The sequence below is a fragment of the Lithobates pipiens genome, unplaced genomic scaffold, assembly GCF_037356315.1.
Source record: "Lithobates pipiens isolate NorthernLeopardFrog02 unplaced genomic scaffold, aLitPip1_a1.2 Scaffold_27, whole genome shotgun sequence".
Lineage (NCBI taxonomy): Eukaryota > Metazoa > Chordata > Amphibia > Anura > Ranidae > Lithobates > Lithobates pipiens.
Genome location: NW_027507788.1, coordinates 123928781 through 123946629, shown reverse-complemented (window position 1 = coordinate 123946629; position 17849 = coordinate 123928781). Strand labels below are relative to the sequence as shown.

The 17849-nt window shown below is 47.2% G+C and overlaps 1 protein-coding gene across 1 annotated transcript in view; it reads right to left on the bottom strand.

The window, feature by feature from the left end:
• The window catches only part of LOC143934106 (beta-2-glycoprotein 1-like), a 151352-nt gene extending 133714 nt beyond the window's left edge, over window positions 1-17638 (bottom strand). The window contains exon 1 of the mRNA XM_077457422.1: window positions 17512-17638. Within this exon, the coding sequence (XP_077313548.1) occupies window positions 17512-17602 (91 nt within the window). The 5' untranslated portion in view covers window positions 17603-17638. The remainder of the gene's footprint in view (window positions 1-17511) is intronic.
• Window positions 17639-17849: the final 211 nt, after the last annotated feature.

Genomic DNA, 17849 nt, shown 5'->3' with positions numbered 1-17849 from the left:
ACAAAGGTCCTTTTATAGGTGTACAGTATATAGGGTGGAATACGTATAATATACTTTCTTTCAAATATAGAAAGCATATTATAGTGCACTGCATGCAGTGCTGATGACCGATTCTGCAGTCGTTTCTCAGTGTAGGGGGGGACAGTTTGGTTTTTGGACCCGGGACAGTCTGCAATTCACTAGCTACTAGCTAGCTACTATTAGGTCCACAAAGGTCCTTTTAAGGACTGGTATATGTGCACTATTTGGTGTGCAGTATATAGTGATGTAATACACGTATAAAATACTTGCACATATAGAAAGCATAGTATAGTGCATTTCCACTGTGCAGCATTGTGACTGCTGAGCGGTTCAGTAGTGATACTACAAAGAGTGACAAACGCAATTAAAAAAAGTATTATAACTGGTGTGATAGACCAGTGGCCCCCAAAAAGGACAGATTGAAGCGGGGTGTTATATACCACCTTCCACATACATACTGCACTTCTCTAGAGACTTTTGTCACAGGGTCATTTAAAAAATGACAGGCAGAGGAAGAGGGAGGCCCTTCCGCAGGGGTGGTAGGGGTAGGGCAGGAGCAACAGACTTGAGCCAAAGTGGCAAATTGCAGAAGGTGCGTGCAATTACGTCAAAGGACGCACCAGACTTGGTTGAGTGGCTCACTCAGCCTTACTCTTCTGCACCCTCCTCATCCTCTCGATCTGCACCCTCTTCTTCACTCTCTGCTGTGTGCACCCCCAAAGACACTACCACCAACACCACCACCACCATATACCTTCCGCTTGAGTCACAGGAATTATTTTCCGATCCATCATAAGACATTGCCGATGCGCAGCCACTCTTGGCATTGGATCAGGAAGAGGAGGTAGCAACAACCGCCACTCAGCAGTCCGACGACAGTACCCAGATCAGCCCAAGGAGGAGGTTTGTCCCCGGTGTTGCTGCCTACTCCGACATCTCTAATTATAGCGGTAGGGAAGGTGATGTCGATGATGACGTGTCTAGTGATGTCACGTGGGTGCCCACAAGAGAGGAAGAGAAGGGGAGTTCAGAGGGAGATATGGACCAGCAGATAGGGAGGAGAAGCAGGCAGAACTTAGATTGCACAGGAGGGACAAAGCAGACTGCAAATGTATCAGGAGCGAGGCATCAACCATGTACGGTCACATCTGGCGCTCCCAGGATGCCGGCACATGGCTCCGCAGTGTGGGCTTTTTTTAACGTGTCCGCTGCTGACAATAGTGTTGCCATCTGCAGCCTTTGCAGTCAACGCATAATTCGCGGTAAGCCCAACACTCACCTAGGGACGACCGCCTTAAGAAGGCACATGAGCTGCCATCACCGAGCCCAGTGGGAGCAACGGAACCCACAAAGTCACACTCCAGGCTCTCACCGTCCAGCCTCATATTCTACTTCTCCTTCTTCTCTCTCCTCACAATTGTCCTCCACTCCACCTTCCATCATGCCATCCTCACGTTTTTCTGCAAAAAGGCAGGCTTCAGTGGGCCAAATGTTCGAGTGTAAAAAAATGATGATGCCGGATAACCCTCTTGCCCAACGGTTGATGGCTGGCTTGTCAGAACTATTAGCCCACCAACTACTGCCATATAAACTGGTGGACTCGGAGGCCTTTCGAAAATTTGTGGCCATTGGAACACCACAATGGAAGGTCCCAGGAAGGAAGTATTTCTCACAGAAGGGCATCCCAGAGCTATATGGCCATGTTCAGTGGCAAGTGAATGTATCTCTGGCACACAGTGTCGGTGCCAAGATACATCTGACCACAGACACGTGGTCTAGCAAACACAGGCAGGGAAGGTATATCACTTTTACTGCCCACTGGGTGAACCTTCTGATGGCCGTAAAGCATGCAACGCGTGGCACCCATGTAGATTTGGTTTTACCGCCACAGATTGCATGCAGGCCTGCCTCTTCTTTTCCTCCTCCTACTCCATCCTCCTCCCTCTCCTCCTCGGCTGACTCCTCCTTTTCCGCTGCTAGCGTCTCTTCCACTGCGCCGCCCATACTCCTCAGAACCTATTCGACATGCCAGGTGAGACGTTGCCATGCTGTGCTGCGTCTGTCGTGCCTGGAAGCCAATAGCCACACTGGCCCGGCACTCCTTTCAGCTTTGCGTTCACAGGCAAATCAGTATCAATTTGACAGTTAGTAAAGTGGTGTGTGACAACGGTGCCAATCTGCTTAGCGCATTGAAACAGGGAAAAATTACGCACGTGCCATGCATGGCACACGTATTAAACTTGGTCGTGCAGCGATTCGTTGTCAAATACCCTGGGGTCCAGGACATCTTGCGGCAGGCAAGGAAAATCTTTTCCCATTTCAGAAGATCTTACACGGCCATGGCTCGCCTTGCTGACGTTCAGCGGTGACACAATCTGCCGGTCAGACGTCTTATTTGCGATTGCCCGACGCCATGGAACTCAACCTTCTATATGCTTGATAGGCTGCTCCAGCAGAAATGTGCAGTTAACGACTAACTGTACGAACTCTGCGGCAGAACAGGTTCTGGGGAGCTTGTTTTTTTTTTCACTGCGCCAGTGGCTGCTTATGCGTGACGCATGCAGACTGCTGCGGCCATTTGATGAGATCACCAAACTGGTCAGTCGCAGCCATGGCACCATCAGTGACATTGTACCTCTATGTCTTCTTTATGGAGCGTGCATTGCGTCGTGTCATTGATCAAGCCGTGGAGGAGCAGGAAGATGAGGAAGTCGCAATGCTGGATGAATTCCCAGGGGGGGCTACTCTATCTGAGATAAGTCAACAACAGAAGTCTGAAGAGGAGTCAGAGGAGGATGGCGTCGGGGCGGATGAGGAGGAGCAAGAAGAGCATGCTTTAAACCTTTCTGGGATCCCTGTGCATGGATGGGGAGAGGAGAACGTGGAGGACGGCATTATCCTGGATGCTGAGCAGGAGCCAGGCCACCACACCGCTTCCAGTTTAGTGCAAATGGGTGCCTTCATGCTCCAGTGTTTTAACAGGGACCCCCGTATAAAAAGCATAAAGGTCAAGGACCAGTACTGGGTGGCAACGTACTTAGCCCCCGGTACAAACACAAAATGGCAGAAATGTTACCACCATCACAGAGGGCTGTCAGAATGGAGCACTTACAGACCTGACTTCGACAACTACTGCATTCTGTTTTTGCGTGCGCTGGCAGAGGAGGGATTCCCACTCCCAGAGAAAGAGTTGTGGGTACCAATCCAACAGCGCCTGCAAGAAGAGGGCAGTTTGAAGATGTGTTGGTGAATTCTGATATGAGGTCATTCTTTCAGCCGACCCATCGACAGGTGTCATCCGGATCCAGGTTGGACAGGTGTTCAACTACATCGGGTTAACGGCCGATGTGGACGCTCTGAGGAGTGATGAACCCCTGGACTACTGGGTGGGCAGGCTTGACCTCTGGCCAGAGCGTGCCCAATTTGCAATGGAACTGTTGGCTTGCCCCTCGTCCAGTGTCCTGTCCGAAAGGACGTTCAGTGCAGCAGGGGGGATCATGACCGATAAGTGCACTCGCCTAGCTCACGACAGTGTTGACTACCTCACATTTATAAAAATGAATGAGGCATGGATCTCGGAGGAATTCAATACATGTGACAAGTAGACCATGTATATGCATAACTCTATAAACAATTTATTTAATCGAGCACACGGACCTTTTTTCTACCTTTGGCTCAATTCCTTGTACAAAAAAAGCACACCGTACTATATGTCCATACCCTCCTGTTTGAAGAGGTTGAGCGGTGACATATTTTTTGGTTCCGCAGCGAGTTGCTGGTATCAGTGCTGCTGTCAGTGCTCTCTATCTCGGTGCTGGTGTCAGTGCTCTCTTTCTATCACGGTGCTGGTGTCAATGCTCTCTATCACTGTGCTGGTGTGGTGTCAGTGCTCTCTATCTCAGTGCTGGTGTGGTCTCAGTGCTCTCTATCTCAGTGCTGGTGTGGTATCAGTGCTCTCTATCTCAGTGCTGGTGTGGTGTCAGTGCTCTCTATCACGGTGCTGGTGTCAGTGCTCTCTATCTAGGTGCTGGTGTGGTTTCAGTGCTCTCTATCTCGGTGCTGGTGTGGTGTCAGTGCTCTCTATCTCGGTGCTGGTGTCTGTGCTCTCTATCACGGTGCTGGTGTGGTGTCAGTGCGCTCTATCTCGGTGCTGGTGTGATCTCAGTGCTCTCTATCACGGTGCTGGTGTCAGTGCTCTCTATCTAGGTGCTGGTGTGGTTTCAGTGCTCTCTATCTCGGTGCTGGTGTGGTGTCAGTGCTCTCTATCTCGGTGCTGGTGTGGTGTCAGTGCTCTCTATCATGGTGCTGGTGTGGTGTCAGTGCTCTCTATCAAAGTGCTGGTGTCAGTGCTCTCTATCTCGGTGCTGGTGTCAGTGCTCTCTATTTCGGTGCTGGTGTCAATGCTCTCTATCACGGTGCTGGTGTCGGTGCTCTCTATCATGGTGCTGGTGTGGTGTCAGTGCTGTCTATCTCAGTGCTGGTGTCAGTGCTCTCTATCAAGGTGCTGGTTTCAGTGTTCTATCTCAGTGCTGGTGTCAGTGAGGGAGATAGCAGCAATTATAGCAAATTATAAAGGGGAGTACAAGGTTTTGAGAATACCCCTAATATAGGGTTTGCGGGCTGCTTAAACCAGGACTGGGTATGTGGTAGAGAGTAAAATGTGTAGCCCCGGGTGTTGGGTCTGCCAAATATCGATCAGTTGGGCTTCATGAAGCAATCTAGAGATAAGTTAACAGTAATAATGGGGGAAAGAAGAATTACTGAAGGATGTGTCCAAGATCGGGTCCAAGGGGAAGTTCTTGTCTCCACACAGGATGAGTATGCCTTGAATGAAGGAGGTCAGTTGTTCTAAGATGGTATTTATCAAAGCACTCTTGGGAAGAATTAGGACTATAGACTGAGGCTAGGATAACCTTAGTGTTCTCGATGATGCCTTTCAGAAAAATGTGCTTGCTTTCCCCACCCACCTAGCCACAAGTAGTAAATTTAATGGAAGCTTTCTGTCAATAAACTAAGTTCTATATGTACAGTGCCTTGAAAAATGATTCATACCTCTTGAAATATTCCACATTTTGTCATGTTACAACCAAAAACATTAATGTATTTTATTGGGATTTTATGTGATAGACCAACACAAAGTGACACAATCGGGGCAATCTTAGAAGAAAACCTGTTAGAGTCTGCAAAAGACTTTAGACTGGGGCGGAGGTTCGTCTTTCAGCAGGACAACGACTCTAAACATAGAAGCCAGAGCTACAATGGAATGGTTTAGATCAAAGCATAATCATGCATTAGAATGGCCCTGTCAAAGTCCAGGCCTAAATCCAATTGAGAATCTGTGGCAAAACTTGAAAATTGCTGTTCACAGAGGCTCTCCATCCAATCTGACAGAGCTTGAGCTATATTACAAAGAAGAATGGGCAAACATTTCACTCTATAGATGTGCAAAGCTGGTAGCGACATCCCCAAAAAGACTTGCAGTAAAAGGTTGTTCTACAAAGTATTAACTCAGGGGGGACTGAATACAAATTCATGCCACATTTTTCACATATTGCTTTGTAAAACATTTTGAAAACCATTTATCATTTCCCACCACTTCACAATTATGTGCCACTTTGTGTTGGTCTATCACATAAAATTCTAATAAAATGCATTTACGTTTTTTTGGTTGTACCATGACAAAATGTGGAGCATTTCAAGGGGTATGAATACTTTTTCAAGGCGCTGTATCTCCAATATAGGTGTTCCCATTCATCAGAAGTGCTAATTTTAAAGGCAGAGCAGTGATTTTAATAATGCTTAAAGTGAAACAATAAAAGTGTAATATTCCTTTAAATTTCCTACCTGAGGGGGTGTCTGTAGTATGCCTGTAAAGGGGCGCATGTTCTGGTGTTTATAACAGTCTGACAGCAAAATTACATTTCTAAAGGAAAAAAGTTCATTTGAAACTACTTGAGACTATAATGAATTGTCGGTCCGACAATATACATAAAAGTTCATTGATAAAAATGGCATGGAATTTCCCCACATGGGAACCCCGGACCAAAATTTGCATGGGGGTCCCCCTAAATTCCATGCCAGGCCCTTCAGGTCTGGTATAGATATTAAGGGGAACCCCATGCCAAAATGTAAAAAAAAAAAAAAATGGTGTGGGGGTCTCCCTCAAAATCCATACCAGACCTGAGGGTCTGGTATGGATTTTAAGGGGAACCCCGCCCCAAAATATTTAAAAAAATGGCATTGAGTCCCCCCAAAAATCCATACCAGACCCTATCTGAGCACGCAACCTGGCAGGCCACAGGAAAAGAGGGGAGGGGGGGCGAGAGAGAGTGCCTCCTCTCCTGAACCATACCAGGCCACATGCCCTCAACATTGGGAGGGTGCTTTGGGGTAGCGTCCCCCCAAAGAACCTTGTCCCCATGTTGACGGGGAGAAGGGCCTCATCCCCACAACCCTTGCCCAGTGGTTGTAGGGGTCTGCGGGCGGGGGGCTTATCGGAATCTGGAAGCCCCCTTTAACAAGGGGACCCCCAGATCCCGACCCCCGTGTGACTTGGTAATACCATTTCACAAAAAAAGTGTCAAAAGGGTTTAAAAACACAAGAGACGGTTTTTGACAAGATCTTTCTTTATGAATTTCTTCTTCTTTCTGCTTCTTCTTTCTTCTGGTCTTCCTTCGGTGTTCTTCTTTCTCCATTTTCTTCTTCATCTTCTTCTTCCTCCGCTCTTCTCGTCCCGCATCTTGCTCCGGCTTCTTCTCCACTCCGTCTGCAAGATCCTCATCTGTGGACTTCCCTATGGCTTTCCCGTGCGTCAGAGGGGGGGGGGGGGGGTCACAGGGTGGCCCCATCCTCCATTATATAAGAAGTGTCAGAAGAACAGAAGCGTCACACGGTGGAAGACTCCCATTGAGGCGGATCATGCGGAACGGAACAGAGAAGAAGCCGGAGCAAGATACGGGATGAGAAGAGCGGAGGTAGAAGAAGATCGAGGAAGAATAACACAGAAGGAAGACCAGCAGAAAGAAGATGGAAGAAGAAGTGGAAAGAAGAAGAAATGAATAAAGGACTTGTCAAAAACCATCTCTTGTGTTTTTTAACCCTTTTGACACTTTTTGTGAAATGGTAGGGGTACATTTGTACCCCATTACCAATTCACACAGGGGGGTGAGATCTGGGGGTCCCCTTGTTAAAGGGGGCTTCCAGATTCTGATAAGCCCCCCGCCCGCAGACCCCCACAACCAACAGGCAAGGGTTGCGGGGATGAGGCCCAAAGCACCCTCCCACTGTTGAGGGCATGTGGCCTGGTATGGTTCAGGAGGGGGGGCCCCCCTCTTTTCCTGCGGCCTGCCAGGTTGCGTGCTCGGATAAGGGTCTGGTATGGATTTTTGGGGGACCCCACACCATTTTCTTAAAAATTTTGGCGCGGGGTTCCCCTTAAAATCCATACCAGACCTGAGGGGCCTGGTATGGAATTTAGGGGGACCCCCATACATTAAAAACATTTTTTGGGTGCGGGTTCCCCTTTGGGGAAATTCCATGCCCTTTTTATCAATGAACTGTTATGTGTATTGTCGGACTGACAATTCATTATAGCCGCAAGTAGTTTTAAATGACTTTTTTTCCTTTAGAAATGTAATTTTGCTGTCAGACTGTTCTAAAAACATGCACCCCTTTACAGGCAAACTATAGACACCCCCCAGGTATGAACTTTAACCACTTGACCACTGGGCACCTAAACATCCTTAATAACCAGACCGATTTTCAGCTTTACGTGCTCTCACATTTTGAATGACAATTACTCAGTCATGCAACACTGTACCCATATGAAATTTGTGTCATTTTTTTCACACAAATAGAGCTTTCTTTTGATGGTATTTAATCACTGCTTGGTTTTTTATTTTTTGTGCTATAAAAGAAAAAAGACCGAAAATTCTGTAATAAAATGAAATTTTCTTTTGTTTCTGTTATAAAATTTAGCAGATTAGTAATTTTTCTTCATAAATTTTGTCCAAAATTTATACTACTACATATCTTTGGTAAAAATTAGTACAAATTGGTGGATATTATTTGTTTTTTGTGAAAGTTATAGAGTCCACATGCTATGGTGCCAATATCTGAAAATTGATCACACTCGAAGGACTGATGGCCTATCTCATTTCTTGAGACCCTAACATGCCAGAAAAGTACAAATACCCCCCAAATGACCCCTTTTTGAAAAGAAGACATCCCAAGGTATTTAGTAAGAGGCATGGGGAGGTTTTTGAGGTTGTAATTTTTTCCTAAAATTCTTTGCAAAATCAAGATTTTTTTTCCTTTTTTTTTTTCACAAAATTGTCATATTATCAGGTTATTTCTCACACACAGCATATGCATACCACAAATTACACCCCAAAACACATTCTGCTATTACTCCCGAGTATGGCGATATCACATGTGTGAGACTTTTACACAGCGTGGCCACATACAGAGGCCCAACATGCAGGGAGCGCCGTCAGGCGTTCTGGAGCACCCAGGACAATTCTGACATTTCTCTCCTACATGTAAAAATCATAATTTATTTGCTAGAAAATTACATAGAACCCCAAAACATTATATATGTTTTTTTTTTTTTTTTTTTTAAAGAGTATTTATTGAGAAATAAATAAAGACAACAGTACAGATGCAACAGAGACATGTACGATATTGTGGGACCATCATCGCAGATGAGGCGCATAAGAATGAGAGCAGATTGTAGCTGTATCACAATGAACTTATACCATAAACTGAAATACTTGAACTGAACGGAAGGTAGTGAAACTAGTAGAACAAAGCAGCAGTTTGACCGTAACTGGATGGATCCTGAGTTAAGAGATAGTTGCAAAAGTAGTATATATATACCAGGATAATGGCATTTCCCAAGATTAAGTAAAGTAACATATCATAGGATCAGGAGTAGCTGCTGAATGTAGAAAATAAAAAAGGGGGGGGAGGGGAAGAGGGGGACACACACATAAAGAAAATAAAGGGGTGGAGGGGGGGGGGGGGGGTATGAGGTTTTTGTGTAAAGTCCCTGAGGTAGGAGGTTCCAAAGAGCAGTCCCGGAGGTCAGTAGGTTGCTGGGCGCTAATTAGATAGTAGATGGGGTGGGATCTGTCCCCGAGTTCAATTGTCGAGTGCCGTGGTAGAAAAAGGTGAAGTGGTCCAAGTTAATGATGTCCACCGGGGGGAGAGTGGCAGATATGAAGGGAAGCCACAGCGCATAGAAGCGAGACTTCGCTTTTTCGTCCCGGAAGTTTGCGTTACATCGGTCTTTGTATAGGAGTGAAAGGAGTTCTTTCTGCGTCTGAGCGACGGAAGGAGGAAGAGATGAAGTCCAGCTCTTTAGAATGGATTTCCTGGCTAGTAGTAAACATAGCAGAGACCAGTCCACGTGGGAGGGTTTGTACGGTGTGCAGCTTATGGGCGCGCAGTTTTTGATGGAAGACCACGGAAGCAGGAGAGGGTCCCAGTATCCAAAGATGAGGAGGAGGGGGTCCTTTGGCAGTTTCAGCAGGGTTACTTTGAAGATGTAGGAGAGGATCCGGTCCCAGAAAGATGAAATAAAGGAACAGGACCAGAAACGGTGAGCCAGCGAGGGCCTGTTCTGGAGACAGTGGGGGCACTTGGTGCTGTCCTGATCGGTGTTAGATGGAAGGAAGGGAAGGTATGCCCTGTGGGCAATTTTTAGTTGCGATTCTCTCCTTAGCTCGTTAGGAGTTAGGCGGTAAACTTTGTTAAGTCCTTGCAAAATTTTATCTACTAAATCCGGGTCAGGAAAGTCTTTCTCCCAGTTGGCGACTGATGAGGATGTCAGTGGAGAAGAAATCCGCTGGAGCAGGGGTTTGTAGATGTCTGAAATTTTATAAGTACCGTCCTTGAGCAGTCGATCCAAAAAGGTTAGGGGGAAACGTTTACGCTCCTCGCTGCAGATATCCTTTAAGTAACTGACACATTGCCTGTAGTGGAAAGCGTGAGCTGGCGGAAGGGAGAACCTTTCCGCTAGGAGTGAAAAGGGCAGAGGGCGGCCAGAGTCCAGATCACAGAGTGCAGCAAAACTGGTGATGCCCTTCTCTTTCCAGATGTGGAATGGCTTGTGGAGTAGGCCAGGGGAGAAAGTGGGGTTCCCCTGTATCTGAAGGTGTCTGGAGACAAAAGGGGGGAGTTTGAGGCACTTCCTGGTTTCCCTCCAGGCTATGGCAGTGTCTCTGAGTAGGAGGTTATGTTGAAGCAGAGATGGTACCAACTTCCACCTGCAGTGGAGGAGAGCTGTCAACGAGAGTGGGGAGACCATGGCGGCTTCCATGGAGTAGTTGGAGTATCTGGAGGATTGAGAGATCCAGTCCAGGCCAGTTCGCAATAAACATGACAGATTATACAGTCTTATATTAGGCAGGCTGATACCCCCCTCGCGTCTGGGAAGATGCAACTTTTTTAAGGCTATACGTGGGCGTTTGCCCTGCCATATAAAGGAAGAAAAAGCCGATTCCAGAATCTTGATTTCCTTGTGAAGAAGGAGCAAAGGAATGGTTTGAAGCGGGTACAGTAGCCTGGCAAAGCTAACCATTTTTAGCAGGTGGCATCTTCCCAGAAGCGAGAGAGGCAGATCCATCCAGTTCACCATTTCCTGAGAGATTTTCGTGATCAGAGGGGGATAGTTGAGGTGGTAAAGGGATGAAGGCAACTTTCCAATTTTAATACCTAGGTAGGTGATGTATGAGCTGGCGGTTGAAAAGCTAGAGTGTTGTGTCCAGGGGGGTTTGCGAGAGGACCCTATCGGGAGAATTTCGCTTTTACCATAATTTATACGAAGCCCTGAGCAGGACCTAAAGACATCAAAGACCTCTTTAATGGCGGGCATGTCGGAAGCGGGGTCCGACGAGAAGATGAGCACATCATCAGCAAAAAGGGAGGTGCGCAGGTCATGTTGGCCAATGCGGATACCGTAAAGAGGGGCTTTTTGGGTCAAATATCTGGACAGGGGTTCTAGGGCGATATTAAAGAGGAGCGGGGAGAGTGGGCAGCCCTGGCGAGTGCCTTTATGCAAGCGGAATTCATCTGAGAGAACCCCAGCTGCGATTAATTTAGCTGCTGGGGAAGAGTACATGGCTTTGATGAGGTGGTAGAAGTGTCCCGAGAAGCCCATTTCGGATATAGTCATAGAGAGCCATTCAAAACTGACATTGTCGAAAGCTTTCTCCGCGTCTAACGTTATAATGGCAAAATCCCCATCCGGGTTATTTTTAGCATGTTCCAAAGCGAGCATGACCTTACGTATATTCAAGGTGGCAGTTCTGCCTTTCACAAAGCCAGATTGGGCAGGATGAATAAGGGAGGGTATAATGGCAGCTAGTCTTGTGGCTATGATTTTGGACAGGATTTTGACATCCAGATTGAGGAGGGAAATCGGCCTATATGAGCCAGGGTCAAGGGGGTCTTTCCCTTTCTTGGAAAGGAGTTTTATAACGGCCTGGTTTCCAGAGGGGAGATATGGACCACCTGACCAGATGCCATTGTACACCTTAAGGAGAGTGGGTTCCGTGATGGAGGAGATGGTTTTGTAGAATTCACTGGTGAACCCGTCAGGGCCTGGTGCTTTGGACGGGGTTAGTTTGCGGATCGTGGAGATTTCATCAAGGGAGATGGGGGCATTGAGAGCTTCTAGTTGTTCAGGGGTAACTTTAGATAGGAGCACACTATCTAGGAAGGAACGAGCAGCGGCATTATCTATGGGGTCTGGGGCGTGGAGGGCCGTATAGTAGTTTAGCATCACCTTGTTAATTGCTTGTGGGGTGGATTGCAGAACACCCTTCGCGTCTTTAAGGGAAGTGATGTGCGTCGGGTGGAATGGGCCCTTGCACAGCCTCGCTAGGAGCCTGCCCGCCTTGTTTCCAAACTTGTGGAACGTTGCGTCGAGTTGGGATCTTTTAGTTTGTTCGAGTGTATCCGCCCAAGTGTCGAAACTTTTCTTGGCTGCCTGCCATTCGGCTCTATTGTCGAGGGAATCGTTAGTGGAGAGGGATCTTTGGGCTAGATGTAGTCGCGCACTGGCCCGTTTGTAATGGGACAGGGCATTTCTCTTAAAGGAGGATGCATAGGAGATGATCCGGCCCCTGAGGAACGCCTTACCGGCATCCCAGAAGAGGTTCGGGGAGTCCGAGTGGGGGGAGTTTGCCTCCGAGTATTCACGCCAGGAGTCAGCCATAAAATGTTGAAAGTCAGGGTTGTTGTGGAGATACGAGGGGAAGCGCCACAGTCTTGGGTGAGGTGGGAGATCTAGGTTGTCAAGTCTAACTGCGATCGGGGCATGGTCAGAGATAGCTATGTCGAGCACTTCTGCTTCAGACAAATTGGGGATGAGATCGTCAGAGCCAAAAAAGTAGTCGATTCTTGAGAACATATTATGGGGGTGTGAGTAAAAGGTATATTCCCTGTCCGCTGGGTGGGTTAGGCGCCACAGATCACGAAGATGAAGAGATTCCATGGTGGATGCAAAGTGGGAGGGAGTAGAAGAAGCACTTTTCAACCTGCGGTGTGGGGGAGGGGATCTGTCGTCCGTATGGTGCAAGATGTCATTAAAGTCACCGCCAACTAAATGGGGGGTCTGAGTGGTGCGGAGTAGCCAGGAGGTCAGGTCACTATAAAAAGACTTGCTAGGGTTATTGGGAGTGTAAACGTTAGTGATCACTAGTTCTTTGGTTCCCAGGCGGGCATGTAATGAGAGAAGCCTTCCCTGAGAGTCTGAGTGCATGGACAGTACCTCGCATGGGAGGTTTTTGTGGATCAGCAGGAGAACACCCGCTTTACGGCTAACGGCATCGGAGCCTAGGACTTTACCGACCCAGAGTTTCTTCATGCGATGAAAATCTGGAGCGGATAAATGGGTTTCCTGCAATAGGGCGATATCCGTTCTCAATCTTTTTAGGTGCCGGAGGACTTTCATTCTCTTATTAGGAGACCTGAGGCCTTTCACGTTCCAGGAGACTATTCTGATGTCAGGGGGGTCGAGAAAAGGAATTGGGCCGATTTTAAAGATTTGTCGCCAGCCGGTGGGCAGGGCAGGAGAAACTTTTGACTAGATAAGAGGGACCTGGTGGGGCTGTGGTAAAACGTTAAGCATGATGATCAGGAAGGAGACGTTGTCTCCGACAGAAGGTGGGGGGGGGGGGGGTAGGTGAGGCGGGGAGCAAACTTAAACACATACAAAAACATAAACACTGGAGCGAACTTCGCTTTTTTCCGCATGGAGTCACTGTGTAGGCCAGCCCCCAGTGCACGACCCAAAGGTATAGGACAAGAGCGTCCGGGCGGTGAGCATGAACAAGGGTGCGGCTGTAAATCAAGAGCCAAAAAGGGCACGCGCCATGGTGTGGCAGTAGTCATGCACAGTGAGTCCAGGGGGAGTACAGTACAGTTAAAAGACACGTGAACCAAGAGTTGCAGTACATACGTGCAACGTAAAACATTTCAGTATAAAGACCCAAGAGAGTGGAATGATCCACAGGTATAACATATAAAAAATATAAACTAGAAAGTATAAAATATAAAGTATAAAATACAAAAATATAAGATACAAAAGTATAAAGTGGCCGCAAAAGCGGCAGGGTCTCTTTTAACCGAAGCCAGGATGCCAATCGAGACAGAGGTGGCCAATAACGCCGTTAGTGCATCTGCTAAATGGGAGCAGAGCTTAAGGCTGATGAAAACTAGGAACAACCGGCATAACAGTGACCGTGCCTGAACGGAAACAGAAAAATAATAAAGTAACTTACATAGTCAAGTCAGGCTGGTGGTGCTGACGAAAGGGTCACCGGTGAGGTGAAGAGAGGAGGATCCAAGGGGACCGATATGTCATCACCGAGGGGTACCCCGATGCTGGTGATCCGGGGCAGAAGGCCTGAAGCGTTTGGGCGAGTCCTTCCGGGGGCTCCTTTGGTCCAGGGAGCGATTGAGCGATGAGGACTTAGATGGGGTGTGGGGGTGCGTACCCTGGTGAAGAGAGCGTAGAAAAGCCTCCACTTCGGAGGGATCTTGGAAAGTTAGTTGGTCACCATTCGGAGCCTTTAGGCGAAGGATAGCCGGGAAGGCCAGGGAGAATTTGAGTTGCATTTTGAAGAGTTCCGAGCACACCTGCTGGAATGCTTTCCTTTTCTTGGAGACCTCGATGGAGTAATCAGCAAAGATTAGGACCTGGATTCCATCCAGTTGGAGAGAGCGCGTTTGCCTGAACTTCTGCAGGATCAGGGCCTTGTCAGAGTAGTTGAGGTACTGGGTCTAGGGGATTTGCGTTCAGGTGCAGGGGGACCCATACGATGGGCGCGTTAAACCGTGCAGGGGCCCGGAAGGCCCAGGGCTTCTGGGATGCGCACTGCACAGAAGTCAGATAGCTCGGAGGACTGTAGCGACTCGGGGATGCCTACGAATCGCAGATTACTCCGTCTGGCCCTATTTTCCAAGTCATCGAGTTTCTGTAGAATGTATTGATTTGTCCTGTCCTGGGAGCGCTCCGTAGCTTGGGCCTGGTAAAGTTCCTCTTCCATATCTGACAGACGGTGTTCCAGGTCATTTAATCTGGTGTGGTGCTCGCCTATTTGGGCCTTGAGCTGTTGCATGCCTACATTTACAGCCTTTTCCACAGATGCTGTTATCATGGGGGATAATAGAGCGGCCACGGCCTGGGCAATGCGCTCTGTAGTGGAGTCCCCTGCAGGCTGTGTGGAGAGATTGCCCTGGGATGGAGGGGCTGGAGAGGCTGGCAGGGATTGTGAAGAGGGGGGAGAAGCAGGATCACAGCTCACCTCCATGTCCGCTGCGCGCTGTGAGGAGAAGGGAGCCGAGTAGGCCGAAGCCGGGGCCTCGATTTGCGGCCGCGCCGCGGTCGCGGGCGGCGCCGTATGCGCTCGCGGGCCGTTTTTTTCCACGAACCGGTCCATGGCTATGGGGGGTGGTTCCAGGGGGTATTTCGGTGGGTGCCCGGCCGCTCAGCGGGATTTAAAAGCCGATTTCGGGGTCGTGATGCGGGAGCTGAGGAGGAGAGCAGTCACTCCATGCGGCGCCGGAACCGGAAGTTACATATGTTTTTTTTTTTTAGCAAAGACCCTATAGAATACAATGGTGGTTGTTTTTATTACGCACGTTATTTGCGCAACAATTTTTCGAACGCGTTTAAAAAAAAACGGTTTTGTGCTTAAAAAAAACAAAACAGTAAAGTTAGCCCAATGTTTTTGCATAATGTGAAGGTTACGCCGAGTAAATAGATACCTAACACGTCACCCTTCAAAATTGCACACGCTCGTGGAATGGCGCCAAGCGTCGCTACTTAAAAATCCTCATGGGCGACGCTATACATTTTTTTTTTTTTACTGGTTACATGTTTGGAGTTACAGAGAAGGTCTAGGGCCAAAATTATTGCTCTCGCTCTAACGTTCGCAGCGATGCCTCACATGTGTGGTTTGAACATCGTTTTCATATGTGGGTGGGACTTACGTATGCGCTCGCTTCTGCATGCGATCACATGGGCACAGGGGCGCTTTAAAAAAAATGTTTTCTTTTTTATTGTTCATTTTACTTTATTAATTTTAGTTTGACGTTTTTTCCCCAAAAATACATTTTTTGATCACTTTTATTCCTATTACAAGGAATGTAAACATCCCTTGTAATAGGAATAGGCATGACAGGTCCTCTTTACAGTTAGATATAGGATCAATAAGACCCCACATCTCACCTCTAGGCTGGGAAGCCTGAAATAAAAAATAAATTAAAAAAAATGGCAGAGTATTGGCAGGTTATGGCAGAGTATTGGCAGGTTATGGCAGAGTATTGGCAGGTTATGGCAGAGTATTGGCAGGTTATGGCAGAGTATTGGCAGGGTATGGCAGAGTATTGGCAGGGTATGGCAGAGTATTGCAGAGTATTGGCAGGGTATTGCAGAGTATTGTCAGGGTATGGCAGGGTATTGCAGAGTATTGGCAGGGTATTGCAGAGTATTGGTGGGTATTGCAGAGTATTGGCAGGGTATTGGGTATTGCAGAGTATTGGCGTGTATTGCAGAATATTGGCAGGGTATTGCAGAGTATTGGCAGGGTATTGCAGAATATTGGGTAATGCAGAGTATTGGCAGGGTATTGCAGAGTATTGGGTAATGCAGGGTATTGGCAGGGTATTGCAGAGTATTGGGTAATGCAGAGTATTGGCAGGGTATGGCAGAGTATTTGGTAATGCAGAGTATTGGCAGGGTATGGCAGAGTATTGGCAGGGTATTGCAGAGTATTGGCAGGGTATGACAGGGTATTGGCAGAGATTGGAAGGGTATGGCAGAGTATTGACAGGGTATTGCAGAGTATTGGCAGGGAATTAAGGGGTTACATTTCGGTGAGCAGCGATGTGGGCACTGCAGGTGCAGCCCACAGCGCTGCTGACACCGATCTCTCCCCCCTCTGCTGTACCGATTGGTACAGAGAGGTGGAGGGAGGAACCGGCATCATAACATGACGCCGGTTTGTTTACAAGTGATCGCTCCATCATTTGACGGAGCGATCACTTGGTAAGCGGCCGCGATGAGCGGCCGTGATCCGTGATGCGTCGGGTCCTGTGGACCCGGCAGTCACGGATGCTCTTGAGTGCGCGCCCCAGGGGGGGCGCGCGAGAGCTGAATTCTGGAAGGCCGTTAATTAACGGCCTCTCAGAGTTAGACAACTGCCCTGAAGCCGTTAATCGACTATGGGCCGGTTGTTAAGTGGTTAAAGGAATATTACACTTTTATTGTTTCACTTTAAGCCTTATTAAAATCCCTGCTCCCGGAAAAAATGGTAGTTTTAAAAACTTTTTTTTGCATTGATACCCAGACCCCCAAACACTTTTTATGACAATACCATGCATATAAGCCTTTAAAATGAGTGATTTCTCCCATAGACTTTTAAAGGGTATTCCGCGGCTTTCGAATTTGCCACGCACACCCAAAATTGTTCGCTGTTCGGCAAACTGGCAAACAGCCAATGTTCGAGTCCAACTCATGTTCGACTCGAACATAAAGCTCATCCCTGCTGCTTATAAAATAATGTCTCTCAGGGGGCTTATGATTACTGCATTTTTGTACCTTTACACTTCTTAGTAATGCTGTAATGCGGCCAATGGATTTGTTATAATTTAAACTGTCTGAGTATACATTGATAAAGATGGGAGACAGAAAAATTATAGTTATTAAAACAGCTATATCAGAAAAAGATACAATTGTGCTAATTAATAAAGAAATCTAAAAAGTTGCACTACATTTTAATATACTGTTATACTGTGCCCCTATAGCATGTTATTTTATCCAAAGAAGGGTCAGTCTGGGTGAAATATAATAACGACAAGAGTCGCCTGTCAGCCACATCAATAAGCATAATTTTTCTTTTATGAGCCCTCGATCTTATGCCCACACCTACTGCACACCTCCCGCACACCTTTAGTTACATCTCTGGACCATACTGTACCTTGATCACTGAAGACAGCAGACACATTAAGGATCAGCAAGGCTGCCACTGTGGAATATAATTTCCAAACCATTTTTGGAACTGTGAACATCCAAATGTCAAGCTGTACTAGATCATATCTCACAAATCTGTTCCCTCTATATAAATTAGAAGAAGTGTTACTGATTAACCAGTTACTAGAATAAAAGAGAACATAAACTATGCCAAAGGCCATGTTGACTGTGGACATTTATCTTCTTGTTGATCTTTGACTTCCCCCGCAGAGTATTTTTTTAAAGAATAAAGATAAAAAAGAACAGTACAATGTCACAAAGTCTACATAAAAAAAATATATGAAA